The sequence below is a fragment of the Hippopotamus amphibius genome, chromosome 2 (genome assembly GCF_030028045.1).
Source record: "Hippopotamus amphibius kiboko isolate mHipAmp2 chromosome 2, mHipAmp2.hap2, whole genome shotgun sequence".
In the NCBI taxonomy this organism is placed as follows: Eukaryota; Metazoa; Chordata; class Mammalia; order Artiodactyla; family Hippopotamidae; genus Hippopotamus; species Hippopotamus amphibius.
This window is the reverse complement of record NC_080187.1, coordinates 179,337,539-179,353,156: the sequence shown is the minus strand read 5'-3', so window position 1 is coordinate 179,353,156 and position 15,618 is coordinate 179,337,539. Positions and strand designations below refer to the sequence as shown.

The following is a 15,618-nucleotide window of genomic DNA, read 5'->3' as shown; positions in this document are numbered from 1 at the left end:
GATGAAATATGATATCATATACCTTATAATGTGGTTTTGAAGGTTAAATTAATAAATACAGTAAATTTAAGATATTTACAACAGTGCCTGGCACTTAACAAATGTTTAATAAATGTTAGATATAATTATGATTTTCTTCCATTATATTTTCTAACAAGTTATTGTTTGCATAAACAAAGCTTCTTTTTTTAATAGATTTTTTATAGAACTAGTTTACAAAAGTTTTATTACTTAGAGTATTTTTAGTTGATTCCCTTGGATTTCAAAAGAATATGTACATATCAATTTAATTTTTAATATTTTTATATCTCATTTTGTTCTTTTCAAGTTTCACTTTTTCCAGTACTCTAACAATTATAATTATAATAATAATAGAACAATAACAATAATAATGATAATAATGAAAGCCAGCTCTAAGTAGAACTTACTGTACTCTTCTAAGCATTTTAAATATGGACACACTTGCCTTTTTCTTTGTAATAGAGTAGTTGTTATAGTATATTAACTCATTGGAATACCATACATCCACTGGCAGTATTTTATTTCACAGGGTATACAACACTGATAATTGCATATTACATATCTTTAAATGATAAAAGTACAATTATGCCTATAGTATGACTGTTGCAGATGTGTGAAATTTATGCATCTGAAAAAAAAAGGACAAAAGAAACATGGAAAATAATTTGTTAGGAAGGAATTCTAGATTTTTTGCTTCTAAACTTTACTTATTTGTGCTAAAATTGGGTAATAATCTTTTAAAAATATATTAATGGTTTATAATCCAAGGATACAAATTTTACTTCCATGTTAAAGGAAGGCAAACTTCTCAATCTGTTGCAAACACAGGATTTTTGTGAGAAAAACAGAAGAATATTTTTCTCAGTATGATGCTTTTATTGTTATATTTGGTCTTTTCAATATATTAGAAGTGGAATGAGGAATCAGAGTAAATCCTTGGAAGCAGTAAAGTATTTGCAAACAGAATAGAAAAAAAAAATGTCTCAAGAAGAAAAAACGATTAATGTAGTATCTCCCCAAAGTAGGTCAGACTCAAATATTAGAAATTTAGCTAATATTTAATAATGGTGGTATTAAAAAATCATAGTAATATTTAATAATATCACTTAGAAAGTGGCTGGTATAATCAGAAAATGTTTAAATTGTTATTTGAGTGATATTATTTTTACAATGAACGTTAGCAGTGTGTTGTTGGGTGCCACATTATATCAAGAAAGCTATCCTTATTGAGCAAATGCTATCTAGTATGATACTTTGCAGCTACATATTTGACAGTCTTTGTTGATCATCTTATAAGTGTGTGTGAGTTTATGTGTGGTTGATCCAAGTCAACCATATAAAAACATTTTCTTCTCAAAAATGGCTCTTTTTTCTAATAATTTACTAAAGACTAAAGTCCCTTCAAAAATAAAATTCTTCACTATGTTAAAAGTAATTTCCCCGGATTAGATCCAAAGGTAGTTCAAGTTCAGTTTGAAATAAAATAGGAACTGATATCTGCTTATATTTTTGCACATTCTTTAACTGTGACATAATACATAAATAATTTTCCATCTTTTTTGTAACCAAATAAAGTTCAGAACAGAATTCTATACTCCAGTAATATACTTCTTATTTTATTTATAATTTAGACTATGGTCCACACGTAGGAAAATATTATACAATATTATATTATATACTATTTAATTATTTCTTTTTATTCATTCAATTTCTATCAGTTGGTCATTTATTTGCCTAAATAAGTGAATATCTAATGAGGGAATATAAAATCCTTTGGGAATCTAGCATCTATTTAACCTCCTTTTAAACCTTTCCTGAATTATGTTTCCTAAAAGAATGGAGTGGGGTGGTGGTAGTAATTGAGTCTCCTGAGAACTTTCAAACATACAGCTTTCACTTAACTGGAAACTTTCTTTCCTTATTCAGGTCAAGTATTTATGTATATTTTGAATTTCTGGTTTAGACTTTTGACCCAACCCTAATTATAAGCTAAGGTTCAGTTCCATTGCATATAATGGGGCTTTCAGCCTGGAACAAATATTTTTCTAAAGAGAGAGAGCATTTTTAAGTAGATTTAGGGTTGGCAGTTTACATGTCCTCTTTGAGCTTAGTATATGTACTTCCAATCCTTCTTCCTTCCAGTCGGCTTCTCTTTATCATCAGTAGTAATCATAAATCTCTAAAAAAGAAAGCTATCAAATAAGAAAACATAGACTTGATGTTTCAGACTTATCTTAATTGATTACTTTAGGTTTAATTAAAAGTTATTTAACCCACCTTAAACACAGCTGTTACTAAACATGAAAAGTAATGAATGCCTTATCCAGAAAAAACCTAGGTTAATGGCTTTAGTCCCATTAGTATTGATTGAATGGCCTCCTATATGCAAAGCTTTCTGCCTCTCATTTTTTTCTTAGTAAAATCATATTTTCCATATGAGAAACAAATGTTGTTAGGGATTTTTCAAATATCACATTTCCTAATTTTAGAAATAGTTTACATAGATATTGCTTTGGCATATTTTTACAGTTTTCCTACTAGACTAGATTATAAACTTTAAGGGGAGATCATTTCTAGCCTATTGACTGCTCCCATAACAGTACATATAACATCACAGAACCTAGCATTTATTAGGCACTCAATAATTTAGGCACTTCAATATTTAAGTTGAAGTGAATTAGCCAACTTTTTAAATTTGTCAAAAGATGAGTGATTGATTTAAAGTAGACCAGGACCTTACCTATTCATTGCTACTATAAAGTAGTAGTTGTAACATGTGACAGTATGTAATAGAAAATGAGGCAGCAATATAACTAGAAAGACATCATGTACTTGTGAGGTGGGCATAGAGGTAGCATTATCCCATGTCAATTTGTGTGCATGTACTACAAAAGTTAGGGTGATTATTCACAGAAAAAAAGTGAACATGCTGGCAGTAACTCATTGGTGAGTGCTGAATCTTAAGATCAAAACCCTTCTGTATTGCTTAATGGAGATTTTAAATTAAATAATAGTGGATACTTGAGAATTTTACTTGATAATAATTCATATGAAAACAACATTCAACTAATTATCAAATGTATTTAAAAAATTAAAATACACATGCAGATTGGGTATGGATTTTGCTTTGACCATTTAGTGTACTATTTGTTAAAATATCTTACATTTTGTTGTATTTCATCAAATTTTGATGGGAACATTGGCAAAATAATTGATATTAAGGAAGTATTTTTAGTTGTGATAATTGTATGGTGGTGATATTTATAAAGAAAAAACTAGTTCTGTATGTTTACTTACTGAAATACATACAAATGAGATGTTATGATATCTGGGATTTTCTTCAGTGTTATCACAGTTAGGATAAGAAGTGGGTGGAAGTATAGGTGAATAAGATTAGTCTTGAGTAGATAAATGTTAAGGCTGGCTGGCAAGAGTACTAGATTGAGTTGCCCTCTCATTTGACTGTATCTGAAAGTAGGAAATCATATAACCTATGGAATTACTGAACCTCCATTTAACATTATTGAAAAAAAAACCAGACCAGACGAGCATGAATAATTTGCCTTTTCTGAAGTTCATTGGCTAGTTTTACAGGAAAACATTCAATATTTTTTCTCAGGTTCACATTATGAAAACCCATATAATAAGAACACTACGTTTTGACATGAAAACCCAATTTTTAAAAAGTGCTTGGAAACCACCTTTAAAAACTTTTACCTTATTTTCTATTGTGATATGTAAGTTTACCTTCAAGATATATTTTATGTATGTCTCCCTACTTTAAACAAACTAAAAATTGAATGCATATTCTGTTAGGATTAGTTGATGAAAGTTGTTCTTTAACGTAACCTTAGTTCTCATCTTTAAAAAAATGATGTTTCTTTTAGAGCTGCAATTACATAATCTCAAAAAAGTATTCTTCTCTATTCTACTTCTAAATTCAAAATTAGGAAACTTTAAGGAAGCCTATCTGATACCTATTAGATACCTATAGTAATTTAGATCCATTGTGCCAATATGCAATAACAAATTTATCCCAGATTCAACATAAATTTAGTTTCCTACAGGTATTCTCAGTGCTTTAAGTTTTTTTATATTACTTTGTCCTACTCTAGACTATGTTATTAGTTTATATGTTAATTTATTTATTTAATTGAACTTATGTATTAATGCTGGAATATGACTTTCTAATGCTGGGCTGCCACTGCATGATCAACTTTTTTTCCTACTGGAATTTAAATTTTTTTTTAATATTTTCATTGATGCTTTGTCTCTTGCCTTTTATAGCTTCATGATATTTTTCCCTGTTCTTTGAGCAATTCACAACCTAACTCTGTGCTACTGTGTTACAATGCTTTTTCTCCTTTGCGTGATTGTAATACACCAGTCATTTGTGTGATTGTAATCTATTATTCCACATTGGTCATTAGCCACATTGTGTCACCAATATCTACTGTTTGCCATTTTCAGATATTGCATATTCCTATTAATGGATACACTTGCTTTTCCTTTCAGTTTTTTCTTGAGTAAATGTAAATTGCATTTGTCTATCCAATTTCAGCTTCTTTTAGTTTCCTGATTCATCATTTCTTACTCTACTCACTAATCTTTATTTTTAGCATTTGACATTCTCAGAAAAGCTGTATATGGCTAACTGCTCATGTGAGGTGAACCGTAATGAGGATAACATCTTTGCTCTCACGGAGGAAGAAGACCAAAATGAAACTCCACCTCTCATCTGGAAATCATTGACTCCCCTTCTACAAAACAATGAATTTGTTTTCCTCAGTTAGAGTCTCTTTTTCTCTTTATTGCTTTGTAGTATAATTGTATGTGAATGCACACATAATCACAAACTTGCTGTTATGAGTTTTACCTCCTAATTTTTGCAGATTACAAACAGTACGTGATAATAATAGTCAATAATATTACCAAGCAGTTATTATGAGATGGACACTTTCCTGAGGGCTTCATATGTATTATGTAATTTAATCCTAAAGTACCAATTTCTGAATATATAACTAAGTACTGTCATTGTCACCAGTTTGCACAGCTGGTAAGTTGTAGAGTGAGAATTCAAAAACAGGCATCTGACCCCGAGGCCTAAGCAATTTTAACCACTGTGATATATGGCCTTTTTTTAAAAGAGTACAATTAAGACAATATGTTTGTTCATGATGCTGAAACAGCTAGTTGAAAAATGTGAAATTAATCCAAACCAGATTGTTCTTTATTGAGATAAAAAAGAATAAAACTGATCAAATTACATTATTTCCCATTTAAATAATTTTGTAGTATAGAAACAATGTGAAAATTAGTTGTCATAATACCTATTCAGGTGATGCTTTTTCTTTCTCTCTTTTAGCATCATTGGCTTCTTTTTCTCTAAACTTCAAATTTATCCTTTTGCCCAATTTAAACATGAATTTCTTCTGAAAGTACACATATACACACCAAAAACAAATTAAGAAAAAAGTTAATTGGGAAGGAAATTGTATTGATTATGTGAACACATAAATTATTTTTATAAATTAGGTTGTTTTCAGATTTTTAAAATTGAGAATAATATATTTTAGATTGCAAAAACTTTAGATTTATGAAGAATCTTACTAATCTCCATCTTGTGAGCTGATTCAAAGGAATGTCGTGATAACTTTTGTAGGTGACCTGGCATCTGAGGCACAGGTTTTTGGTGCCCTTGTCACATGCTGTCGAGCACTGCCAAATAGTTCTGGGCACACTGACAGTGTTCTGCCAAAACTTGGGCTGTGTATTTCTCCATTCTTCTGCCTCAGGGCTTTCTCTGAAGCCAAGGGAGCTTACTCAGCCCTTGTGCACAGGAAGCCTGGAAGAGTGAGGGAGATATTGCCGCTTGCAGCAACATTCTACTAATGGGAGACAGGATATCGTGAATAAATACCCCAGCCTGATATCCTTCAGATGAGCAATTCTGAGCCACCTTCTACAGAGTTCCTCAGAGAATTCCCAGTAGAATTGATCCTTGGTTGCTCAGATCAGTAGCCCACTCAATAGCATTGTTGACTTTTCCTTTCCTGTCTTGCTCCACATACCTTCTCACTCAGCTTTTTGGGATTTAGTTCCCAAACAAGTTACCTACATCCAAGTTCTTATTTTAGACCTTCTTTTTTGGACAATCTAAACTAAGACAGGAATTTAGAATTGAATGTACAGATAACATAAAACCCAGTGTTCTTTTTAATTCTGCATTTTAACTTCAATTTTTTTGTGGTACTCTTTAAAAATCTTTTTAGTAGCATAATTTATCTGTTTCAGGAATGATATATTTATGTATACCTGAAATGTATTAACACATTTCAGAGCTTCAAATCTATACTTAAAAGTTAGAAATTTTTAAAATCATTTGAAAAACATTTTTTGCTATATGTTTACTTCCTCTAATATGCATAATTCACTTGTTAAAAACACAGTGATAAGGGAAGGAATGTGTTTCTTTAACTTGACATTTTATTCTGCAGGATATTTTTTTCCCCAGGAATTCTGTTTTATGGAACTATATTAGGAAAGTGTTGATTTGACATCTGTCATTACAGGTTTCATTTACTGTTTTCTTTTTTTTTTTTCTTTTTCAGGTCAAAAATCAGTGTGTTTAGGAAAATCTCCAAGTGGTTACCAGTGGATTAGCGGCATCACAGCACCTTTCTCTCATTCAGTGAAGAAAGTGTCATAAGTGCAGCTGCTTGAGTCTTTTCTTCTCTCCAAGGTGCTAATTTAGTTAGTACTTGGTGAATAAGGAAACTGCTTTTAAAATCCAGGAAAAGAATTAACAGGTTTATTTATTTATTTTAATTCTAAGCCTTCCCAAAACATGAAGCTATGAATATCTGGTATTAAATGAACTTCAGTGATGAAAATCAACTGTCTAGTGACATGTATTTATTTGGAAATTCATAAACATCATGGTGATGGGAAAAAAAGTGAAAACCTATAGATCTGAATTATCTCTGAAATGTATTCTAAAGCTTTATGCAAATAACCATGGCTTCTTTCTATAGTCATGTATCTCAGATGCATGTGTGTATGTATGCTGGGTGTGTTGTCTGCTTCCTAAAGTGCTTTTGTTAACACCATAATTTTAAATTAAGTTTTTCAGAAAGCTGTTCCTGCTGTACATTTTGGCATCTAAGATTAGGTCAGTGGCCATAAATCTCATTTATGTACTTAATGCAAAGGAGATACTGCTGTCTTGGGAATCATGTGAGCCAGATTCCTTACTTTGCCCCTCTTGTAAGATATTGACATATAAAACAAAATGCTCCCATTTTGTTTTGCATCTTTCTTCGTTTAAAACTTTAAATAAAGAATGTTTATGCAAGCTTCTTTTTCATTCATAAAAATGGAAATCACTCTTAGTGACTGCATGAGTAGGCTTATATTCTTGTTCACGAATTCGCATGATAGATCACCCCATAAAATCTTTACATTTGGCTTGTGCAGCTGAGTTCATGACTGAATACAGAATGATAAAGAAGCTTTAGCATTTCGCGGAGAGAAAAGAAATCATGGCTTCTAGATGGCCCTTAAGCTAGCTTTTAACTGCCTGGAAATCAGCTAGAAATGTATAATCAAACTTGCCATTAAAGGCATAGTGTTTAGTGTAAATCTTTAGGTTATAATCTGTAAATTAATGCAAAGGGATTCTTTAAAATTTATTTGGTTTTCATTACATTTGCATGGAAATCTCTCAATCCAAACGTGTATCTATCTTTATTTTTTTTAACCTTTCTATTCTTCAGAAAATAGAAATGATGGATTGTGTCACTGGCCAGTTCAGCAGCCTATTTCTTTCAACACATTGCTGCGTATTTACTGTTTTAACTATATTGTTTTCAATTTCTGGCAAAATAGTCAGTTTTTGATCCTGGGCAGAAAATGTCAGTGCTCACATTTCCTGTGGGGTTTTGGCCTTTTTCTGAAAAGGTAGGGGAGAGCTAAATGAATTATGATGCTGTCATCTGAAGAAACCACAGTGTAATTCCTTGCCAAATTTTAGCAAGAACAGAGCTGATCATCTGCTAGCATAAGCCTTTCCTTGAACCCTACCAGCAGTTCACTCAGGCTTCTGCCTGTTCTCTTTCATGCTGTGAGATTGTAGCCTACAGAAGTCCTTTTAACCTTCTCTTTGCAAGGTTAATTGATTTAATAACCCCCAAAGAAGATAAATTTTGCCAGAGGAATTTAGAAATCTAAATTTAGGAATTTAAAATTTCACAACTGAGCTTAAGTAATACTAAAATTAAGACTGAGTTGCTTCTTAACATACTTTATGGAGAATGCATGTGTCTTGTATTAATTTTTTTGAAAGCTGACACTCTTCCCATCCTTCAGAAATTTATTTCCTAGATTTTATATAGTAACAAATATTATCAGATAGATAGCACTTGTGTGTTACAATCTTTGAAATCAACACATTCTGAATGTGAATATAGCTAATGTATATTGTAATCATCTGATACTATAGTTTGCCATGCTTAAGTGCTCCTAAATAACCATTAATTTATACATTCTAATATATTTTACTGACCCCCTAAGGAAGTATCCTTGCTTGGATTAATGGCATTTTGTTCTCTACCCATCTGGAACAATTCACAGGAAAAAAATCTCAATATTAAAGATTGAGATCTATGAGGAGTCTTCAATTTAATTTTTTAGTAATCATTTTGTAGCACTAGTTTCAAATGATTTTTTAAATTGAAGTATAGTTGATTTACAATGTTGTGTTAATTATTACTGTACAGCAAAATGATTCAGTTATACATATATACACATTCTGTTTTTTAATATATTCCTTTCCTTTATGGCTTACCATGGAACACTGAATGTAGTTCTCTGTGCTGTACAGTAGAATCTTGTTGTTTGTCCATTTTGTATATAAATGCTTACATCTGCTAACCTCAGCCTTCCACTTCATCCCTCCCCCAACACCAGCCTGTTCTCTATATCCGTGGTTCTGTTTCTGTTTCATAGAGAGATAGGTTCATTTGTGTCATATTTTAGATGCCTTATATAAGTGATATCATATGGTATTTGCCTTTTGCTTTCTGACCTACTTCACTTAGTATGAAAATCCCTAGTTGCATCCATGTTGCTGCAAATGGCATTATTTTGTTCTTTTTTATGGCTGAGTAGTATTCCACTGTATATATGTACCACATCTTCTTTATCCATTCAGCTGTCAATGGACATTTAGGCTGCATCCTAAATGCCCATTGCTTCCACAATAGCTGCTTGGCTATTGTGAATAGTGTTACTATGAGCATAGGGGTGCATGTATCCTTTTGAATTATAGTTTTGTCTGGATATATGCCCAGGAGTAGGATTGTTGGATCACATGGTAATTCTATTTTTAGTTTTCTGAGGAACCTCTGTACTGTTTTCCACAGTAAGTGCACCAACCTACATTTCCACCAGTAGTGTAAGAGGGTTTCCTTTTCTCCATACCCTTTCCAGCATTTGTTATTTGTAAACTTTTTAATGATGGCCATTCTGATTGGTATGAGGTAGTACCTTCTTATAATTTTGATATGCATTTCTCTAATAATTAGCAATGTTGAACATCTTTTCATGTGCCTATTGGCCATGTGTGTTTCTTCTTTGGAGAAATGTCTGTTTAGGTCTTATGCCCATTTTTCAATTGGATTTTTTGGTTTTTTTGTTGTTGAGTTGTATGAACTGTTTGTGTATTTTGGAAATTAAACCCTTTTTGGTCACATCATTTGCAAATATTTTTTCCCATTCTGTAGGTTGTCTTTTCATTTTGTTTATGGTTCCTTTGCTGTGCAAAAGCTTGTAAGTTTAAGTCCCATTTGTTTATTTTTGGTTTTGTTTCTATTACCTTGGGAAACTGACCTAAGAAAACATTGGTACAATTTATGTCAGAATATTTTGCCTGTGATCTCTTCTAGGAGTTTTATGGTCTCATGTCTTATGTTTAAGTCTTTAAGCCATTTTGAGTTTAGTTTTGTGTATGGTGTGAGGGTGTGTTCTAACTTCATTGATTTACATGTGGCTGTTAAACTTTTCCAACACCGCTTGCTAAAGAGACTTTTTCTCATCGTATGTTCTTGCCTCTTTTGTCAAAGATTAATTGACCATAGGTGTATGGGTTTATTTCTGGGCTTTTTATCCTGTTCCATTGATCCATGTCTTGTTTTTGTGCCAGTACCACACTGTTTTCATTACTATAGTTTTGTAGTATTGTCTGAAGTCTGGGAGAGTTATGCTTCCTGCTTTGTCCTTTTTCTTCAGGATTGCTGTGGCAGTTCTGGGTCTTTTACAGTTCCATATGAATTTTAGGATTATTTGTTCTAGTTCTGTGAAAAATGTCATGGGTAATTTGATAGGGATGACATTAAATCTATAGATTGCTTTGAGTAGTATGGCCATCAAATGATTTTTTATTTGATTTATCTTTCTTGATAAATAATTTTAAGTCTTTGTTTCCTCTTATCACCTTTTTCTTTTATCACCTTTTCTTCTTTTAGCCAGCCCCATCCTAGGATTCCTTCTTTCTATAACATGTATTCAGCAAACACTTTCTAGTGCCTATTCTGTGCCAAGTACTATGCTACATGCTGGGTTTACTGCAGAGAATGAAATAGATTTATATTCTGTACTCACAGGATTTAGAGTCTAGTGGAAATAATACCCATAATTATGCAAAAAAGATAGGGGGGAGAAAGTGAAGAATACACCTAACCTAGATTTTTGTTCCAGCTGAATGCTTTTCCTCTAAAATCAGGAACAAGACAAGGATGCCCACTCTTACCATTTATATTAAAAAATTTAAAATAGAATTACCATATAATCAAGCAATATTCACTCCTAGGTATACATCTGAAGAAAACAAAAACACAAATTTGAAAACATTGAATCTCAATTTTCATAACATTATTTACAATAGCCAAGACAAGATACGGGAGCAACCTAAGTGTTCATGAACAGATGAATGGATAACGAAGATGTGAGATATATATATGTGTGTATGTATATATATACACATACTTATACACAATGGCATATTACTCAACCATAAAAAAGAATGCAATTTTGCCATTTACAACAATGTGGATGGACCTGGAAGTTGTTATGTTTAGTGAAATGTCAGACACAGGAAGACAAAACTATATTTTTCACTTGCATGTGGAATCCAAAAAACAAAACAAAGGAATGAATATAACAAAACATAAACAGATTCACAGTACACAGAACAAAACTAGTCATTACCAATGGGAAGAAGGCTTGGGTTGGGACAAGATAAGGAAAGGGGATTAAGACATAGAAACTAATAGGTGTAAAACAGATATGATACAAGGATGTTATGTACAACATAGGGAATATAGCCAATATTTTATAATAACTTTATATGGTATATAATCTATAAAAATATTGAATTGCTATGTTGTATACCTGAAATTAATGTAATATTGTAACTCAACTATACTTAAATTTAAAAATTAAAAATATTGTTTTGGGATGAAGAATAAAAAGTATAGGTCTAAACATCAGCTTAGGAAACTGGACGCTTAACCTGAGGAATTTTTACATAACCCAGTGCAAAATCACAAAGGGATGAAAAAGTATAGGAGTTTGTTGCATTTGGTACCCTTTATTTCTCTTTTTGCGGTTTACAGGTTCCTCAGCTTCATGTGATTGAATGTATATGTTTAATCTTTGGGAGATAGGACACAGGAAATGTTTGAAGTCATGAAGGGAATTGTTGGAAAGCTTTGAAGATAACAGAAGGCACAGCCAGAAGGAATGGTTTTGTATTTAACTAACTGATGCACAGGTCTTTATTATATTCTTCTTCCAATTTTTGTTGGCTTTAAGGGAAAGGGGGGGGGGTCTATCTTTTCCTCCCATTCCCTATTCTCCTATAAACTTTTATAGGAAGATGACATGACTTTATACAATTCACATATCTCTACTGATTTAGCATCTTCTGATATTCTCTATTATCTCCTCACTATAAAGAGTATATAATAGCTAAATTGTATTCAGTATTTACCATATGCCTGATCCTGTATTAACTTATGATTTACAACAACCCTGTGAGTTAGGTACTGTTAACCCCATTTTACAGGTGATGAAACTGGAGTACCTAGAAGCTATCTAGGCCAAGTTTACACAAGTAGTCAGTTGGTGGGATACACATAAGCAACTGGCCCTTATGCTTATGCTTCTAGCCTCTATTCTGTATGGCCTCTTCCTAGGTTAGTGATACCCCTATATTTTAATTCTATTATTGAAGGATTAAATAAACATATAGGTACTTTTCTCAAGCTACTTAGTTTTAAATTTTTAAGTGAGAAATTTAAGTGTAGACATTTGTCATAGGTTATAAAATAAATTACTTCCAGTGGAATTCTAATAGCAGTGGTTTCTCAGTGCTGAAGCAAAACAGATTTGTACTGGATAGATTCTGGAGCTGCATTTAACTTTTAATTAGTGACAGTGAAAACAACTTCTCACTGTTATTAAAGCAATTCAGTAGTAGAATCACTTTAAAACATTAATTCTTACTTGTAAATAAATTCACCTTAGACAAATAATACATAAAAATGAAATGATACTGATTAAGGTGAACAATAGGCTTTTGTTAAAGTGTCTAAATGTAGCAGTAACTAAAGAGGTGAGCTGGCAATTGCACTGTTTTGGAAAGCTGCTGACTTTGGGAACAAAGTAATGCTGACAGAGTCACCTCTACTGTTCAGATTTGGAAGTTTGATAGCAACCTGTGCTCACTCTGTAAACAAAAATATCCCAAGAGAAAAAGAAAACAAAATATTTTCTTCTCTTTCCCCAAGTGACACATTTTCTTGGCTTTTGTCCCACAAACATGTTCATTTTAACACTATCAAAAAATGTTTCAATCCAAACATAAAACCAAAATTCTCTATAAGAAAGCTGATTTAAAGGCATTCATAGGAAAATGACACGTCTAAAGTGTGTTACACATTAATAACATCATCCTTAAACAGAATGTCTTTTAAATGTCATACTCAGAAATTGACATACTGTTTTTTTAAAGTCCAATTTAATTATTTTATGTCTACACTATACAAGATTTGAGGAGGAATAGTTTAAAATGCTTCTCAGACTCATCAGAAGCAGTCTTCATTATTTTTCCTTTATTCTTTCACTAACTATGTTTAAGTAACATAATATTTGAGTGAAAATTTAAAAAATTAATTGAAAATTAAGATGTTTCCAAACATTGATAAATTCAGTCAAGAAATTATTTGGATTCCTACAAGTAAGTATATTTAGCCTGAGGTTAACATGATGTTCAGAGGCATATAATATAGTTCAAAACACCAGAATAAGTTAATAATGTGATAACTTCCTACCAGTCAAGGATATGTCCCAAAATGTAACAGAAAGTTGGGAAAATACGGGAGAAAAATTGAGAGACATGGAAGAAAAATCTGGGAGGTCCCACTTTCAAATAAACAGAACAGAAATAACTGGTAGAGGAGAGAGAATTTTTGAAAAATAGAATAAAATTGTCTTTCGTTAGTAAAGATAAAATTATTCAGAAAAAGTCCCACCCAAAATGACTTTTAGATGCTATCAGAGTTACATTCTAAGTGGAGCCTTAGAGCTCCACCCTAAGGAAAAAGAGAAATGCAGTAATACAGAAATGGCAGTGAGAGAAAATATTAAATAATAAGGTATAATGCAACCAAAATTTGTTAGAAGATAGTGGCAGTGCAAATTGAGAAGCAAGAAGAAATGTGTCTTTTTAGAGTCCCTCAGGATGAATGAAATTATATTGAGGGGACCTCTGTTAGGAAATCCATAAAACTGTTTTTTTCTTACATTCTTGTTGAAGTATTAACACAAAGAAAAGAACACAATTCAGATATACAAATTAATTAATTTTCACAGTGATCACACCCATGTAACTTCTACACAGGTCAAAAAAGAAAACATTATGAAGTCCTCCCCACAGCTTTGTGCCCTGTCTCAGTCACTCTTCCTTCTCCCTTTCCTGATGGTAAACTCATCATTAATAGCACAGATAATTAGTTTTGCTTGTTTTGGGACTCTATATAAATTAAAATATTTATTACTTATTCTTATGTGTTCTTTGTGCCTGGCTCCTTCCTCTTTATTTCACTCAACATTATGACTATAAAATTCATCCATGTTGTTGTATAAATGGGCAGGGTTTTACTTTCCTTTTTTTTTTCTGAAAAGTATTCTGTTGTGTGGGTGTACTATATAATTTATTTATCTATTCTATGATGGACATTTGGGTATTTTATGGGTTTACAAATAATAGTATTATGAATATTCTAGTACATTTCTTTAGTTCAAACATGTATTCCTTGTTTAAAAAATAAATTTATTTATTTATTGGCTGCATTGGGTCTTCGTTGCTGCACGCGGGCTTTTTCTAATTGCGGAGACCAGGGGCTACTCTTTGTTGTGGTGTGCAGGCTTCTCATTGCAGTGGCTTCTCTTGTTGTGGAGCATGGGCTCTAGGCGCACCAGCTTCAGTAGTTGTGGCACATGGGCTCAATAGTTGTGGCTCGCAGGCTCTAGAGCTCAGGCTCAGTAGTTGTGGCAAACGGGCTTAGATGCTCTGTGGCCTGTGGGATCTTCCCAGACCAGAGCTCAAACCCATGTCCCCTGCATTGGCAGGCTGATTCTCAACCACAGGAAAGCCCACGTATTCCTTTTTACTGAGTAGTATTGCTGGGTTTTCTAAAGTGGTTAAAACAATTTGCACTCACACCAGCAGTGTGTTAGACTGCTGGTCTAATAGCCTCCAGAGCCTCACCAACACTTTGTATTGGCAGTCTTTTTAATATTTGCCATCCTAGTGAGTACATAGTGGTATCTCATTGTATTTCTAATCTGTAGTTCTCTGATCATGTTTTCTAGCCATTTGCATATCTTCTTTTGTAAAGTGTCTAAGTCTCTTGTACATTCTTCTGCAGAATTATCTGTCATAGGTTTTAATTAATTGGTAAGAATTCTTTTTCTATTTTAGATGTGAGCTGTGTCTGATGTGATGTGTCGCAATATCATCTATACTGTGGCTTCCCATTTTACTCTTTTAATGATGTCTTTTGATAAGCAATTCATTCCTTTTCTTGTCTTTTAAGGTTAATGCTTTCTGTGTCTCATTTAAGAAAAATCTTTCCGTCTCAAGATCATGAAGACCATGTTATCTTCCAAAAACTGTATTTTATCTTTCATATTACAAGTGTGGACAATGAACACTTTGTTAAATTACTATTCAAAAAGTTTGAACCAATTTATATGCCTACTAAAATGTGCATAAGAGTTCTAGCTTACTCACACTTGCCAAAACTTGCCCAAACTGGCTATTATTGATGTCTTTTACTTTTACCAATATGACAAGTATTGTGTAGCTTTTTATTGTTATTGAAATTTATGAGATATTCAAGACATACAAAAATGATCAAAAATATTAATGAAAAAACACTCAAATATCCATAACCCAGGTTTGTTTTGTTTTGTTTTAGTATAGGCTAGTTGCAATAGTCTTCTAAATGCAAGAGGTGAAGCACTTTCAGAGTC

General features: G+C 32.3%; 1 protein-coding gene across 3 annotated transcripts in view; it reads left to right on the top strand.

Annotated features, from left to right (window-relative positions):
- DPH6 (diphthamine biosynthesis 6) overlaps window positions 1-15,618 on the top strand; it is a 328,274-nt gene that overhangs the window by 181,894 nt on the left and 130,762 nt on the right. The window contains exon 9 of one of the 3 annotated variants that reach the window (XM_057721515.1): window positions 6,633-7,276. The exons of 1 other annotated variant lie outside the window; for it this stretch is intronic. In XM_057721515.1, coding sequence (XP_057577498.1) covers window positions 6,633-6,730 — 98 coding nt within the window. In that variant the 3' untranslated portion in view covers window positions 6,731-7,276. Of the gene's footprint in view, window positions 1-6,632; window positions 7,277-15,618 lie in introns of those variants that run through there. One more of the 3 variants, XM_057721516.1, reaches the window with a different exon arrangement.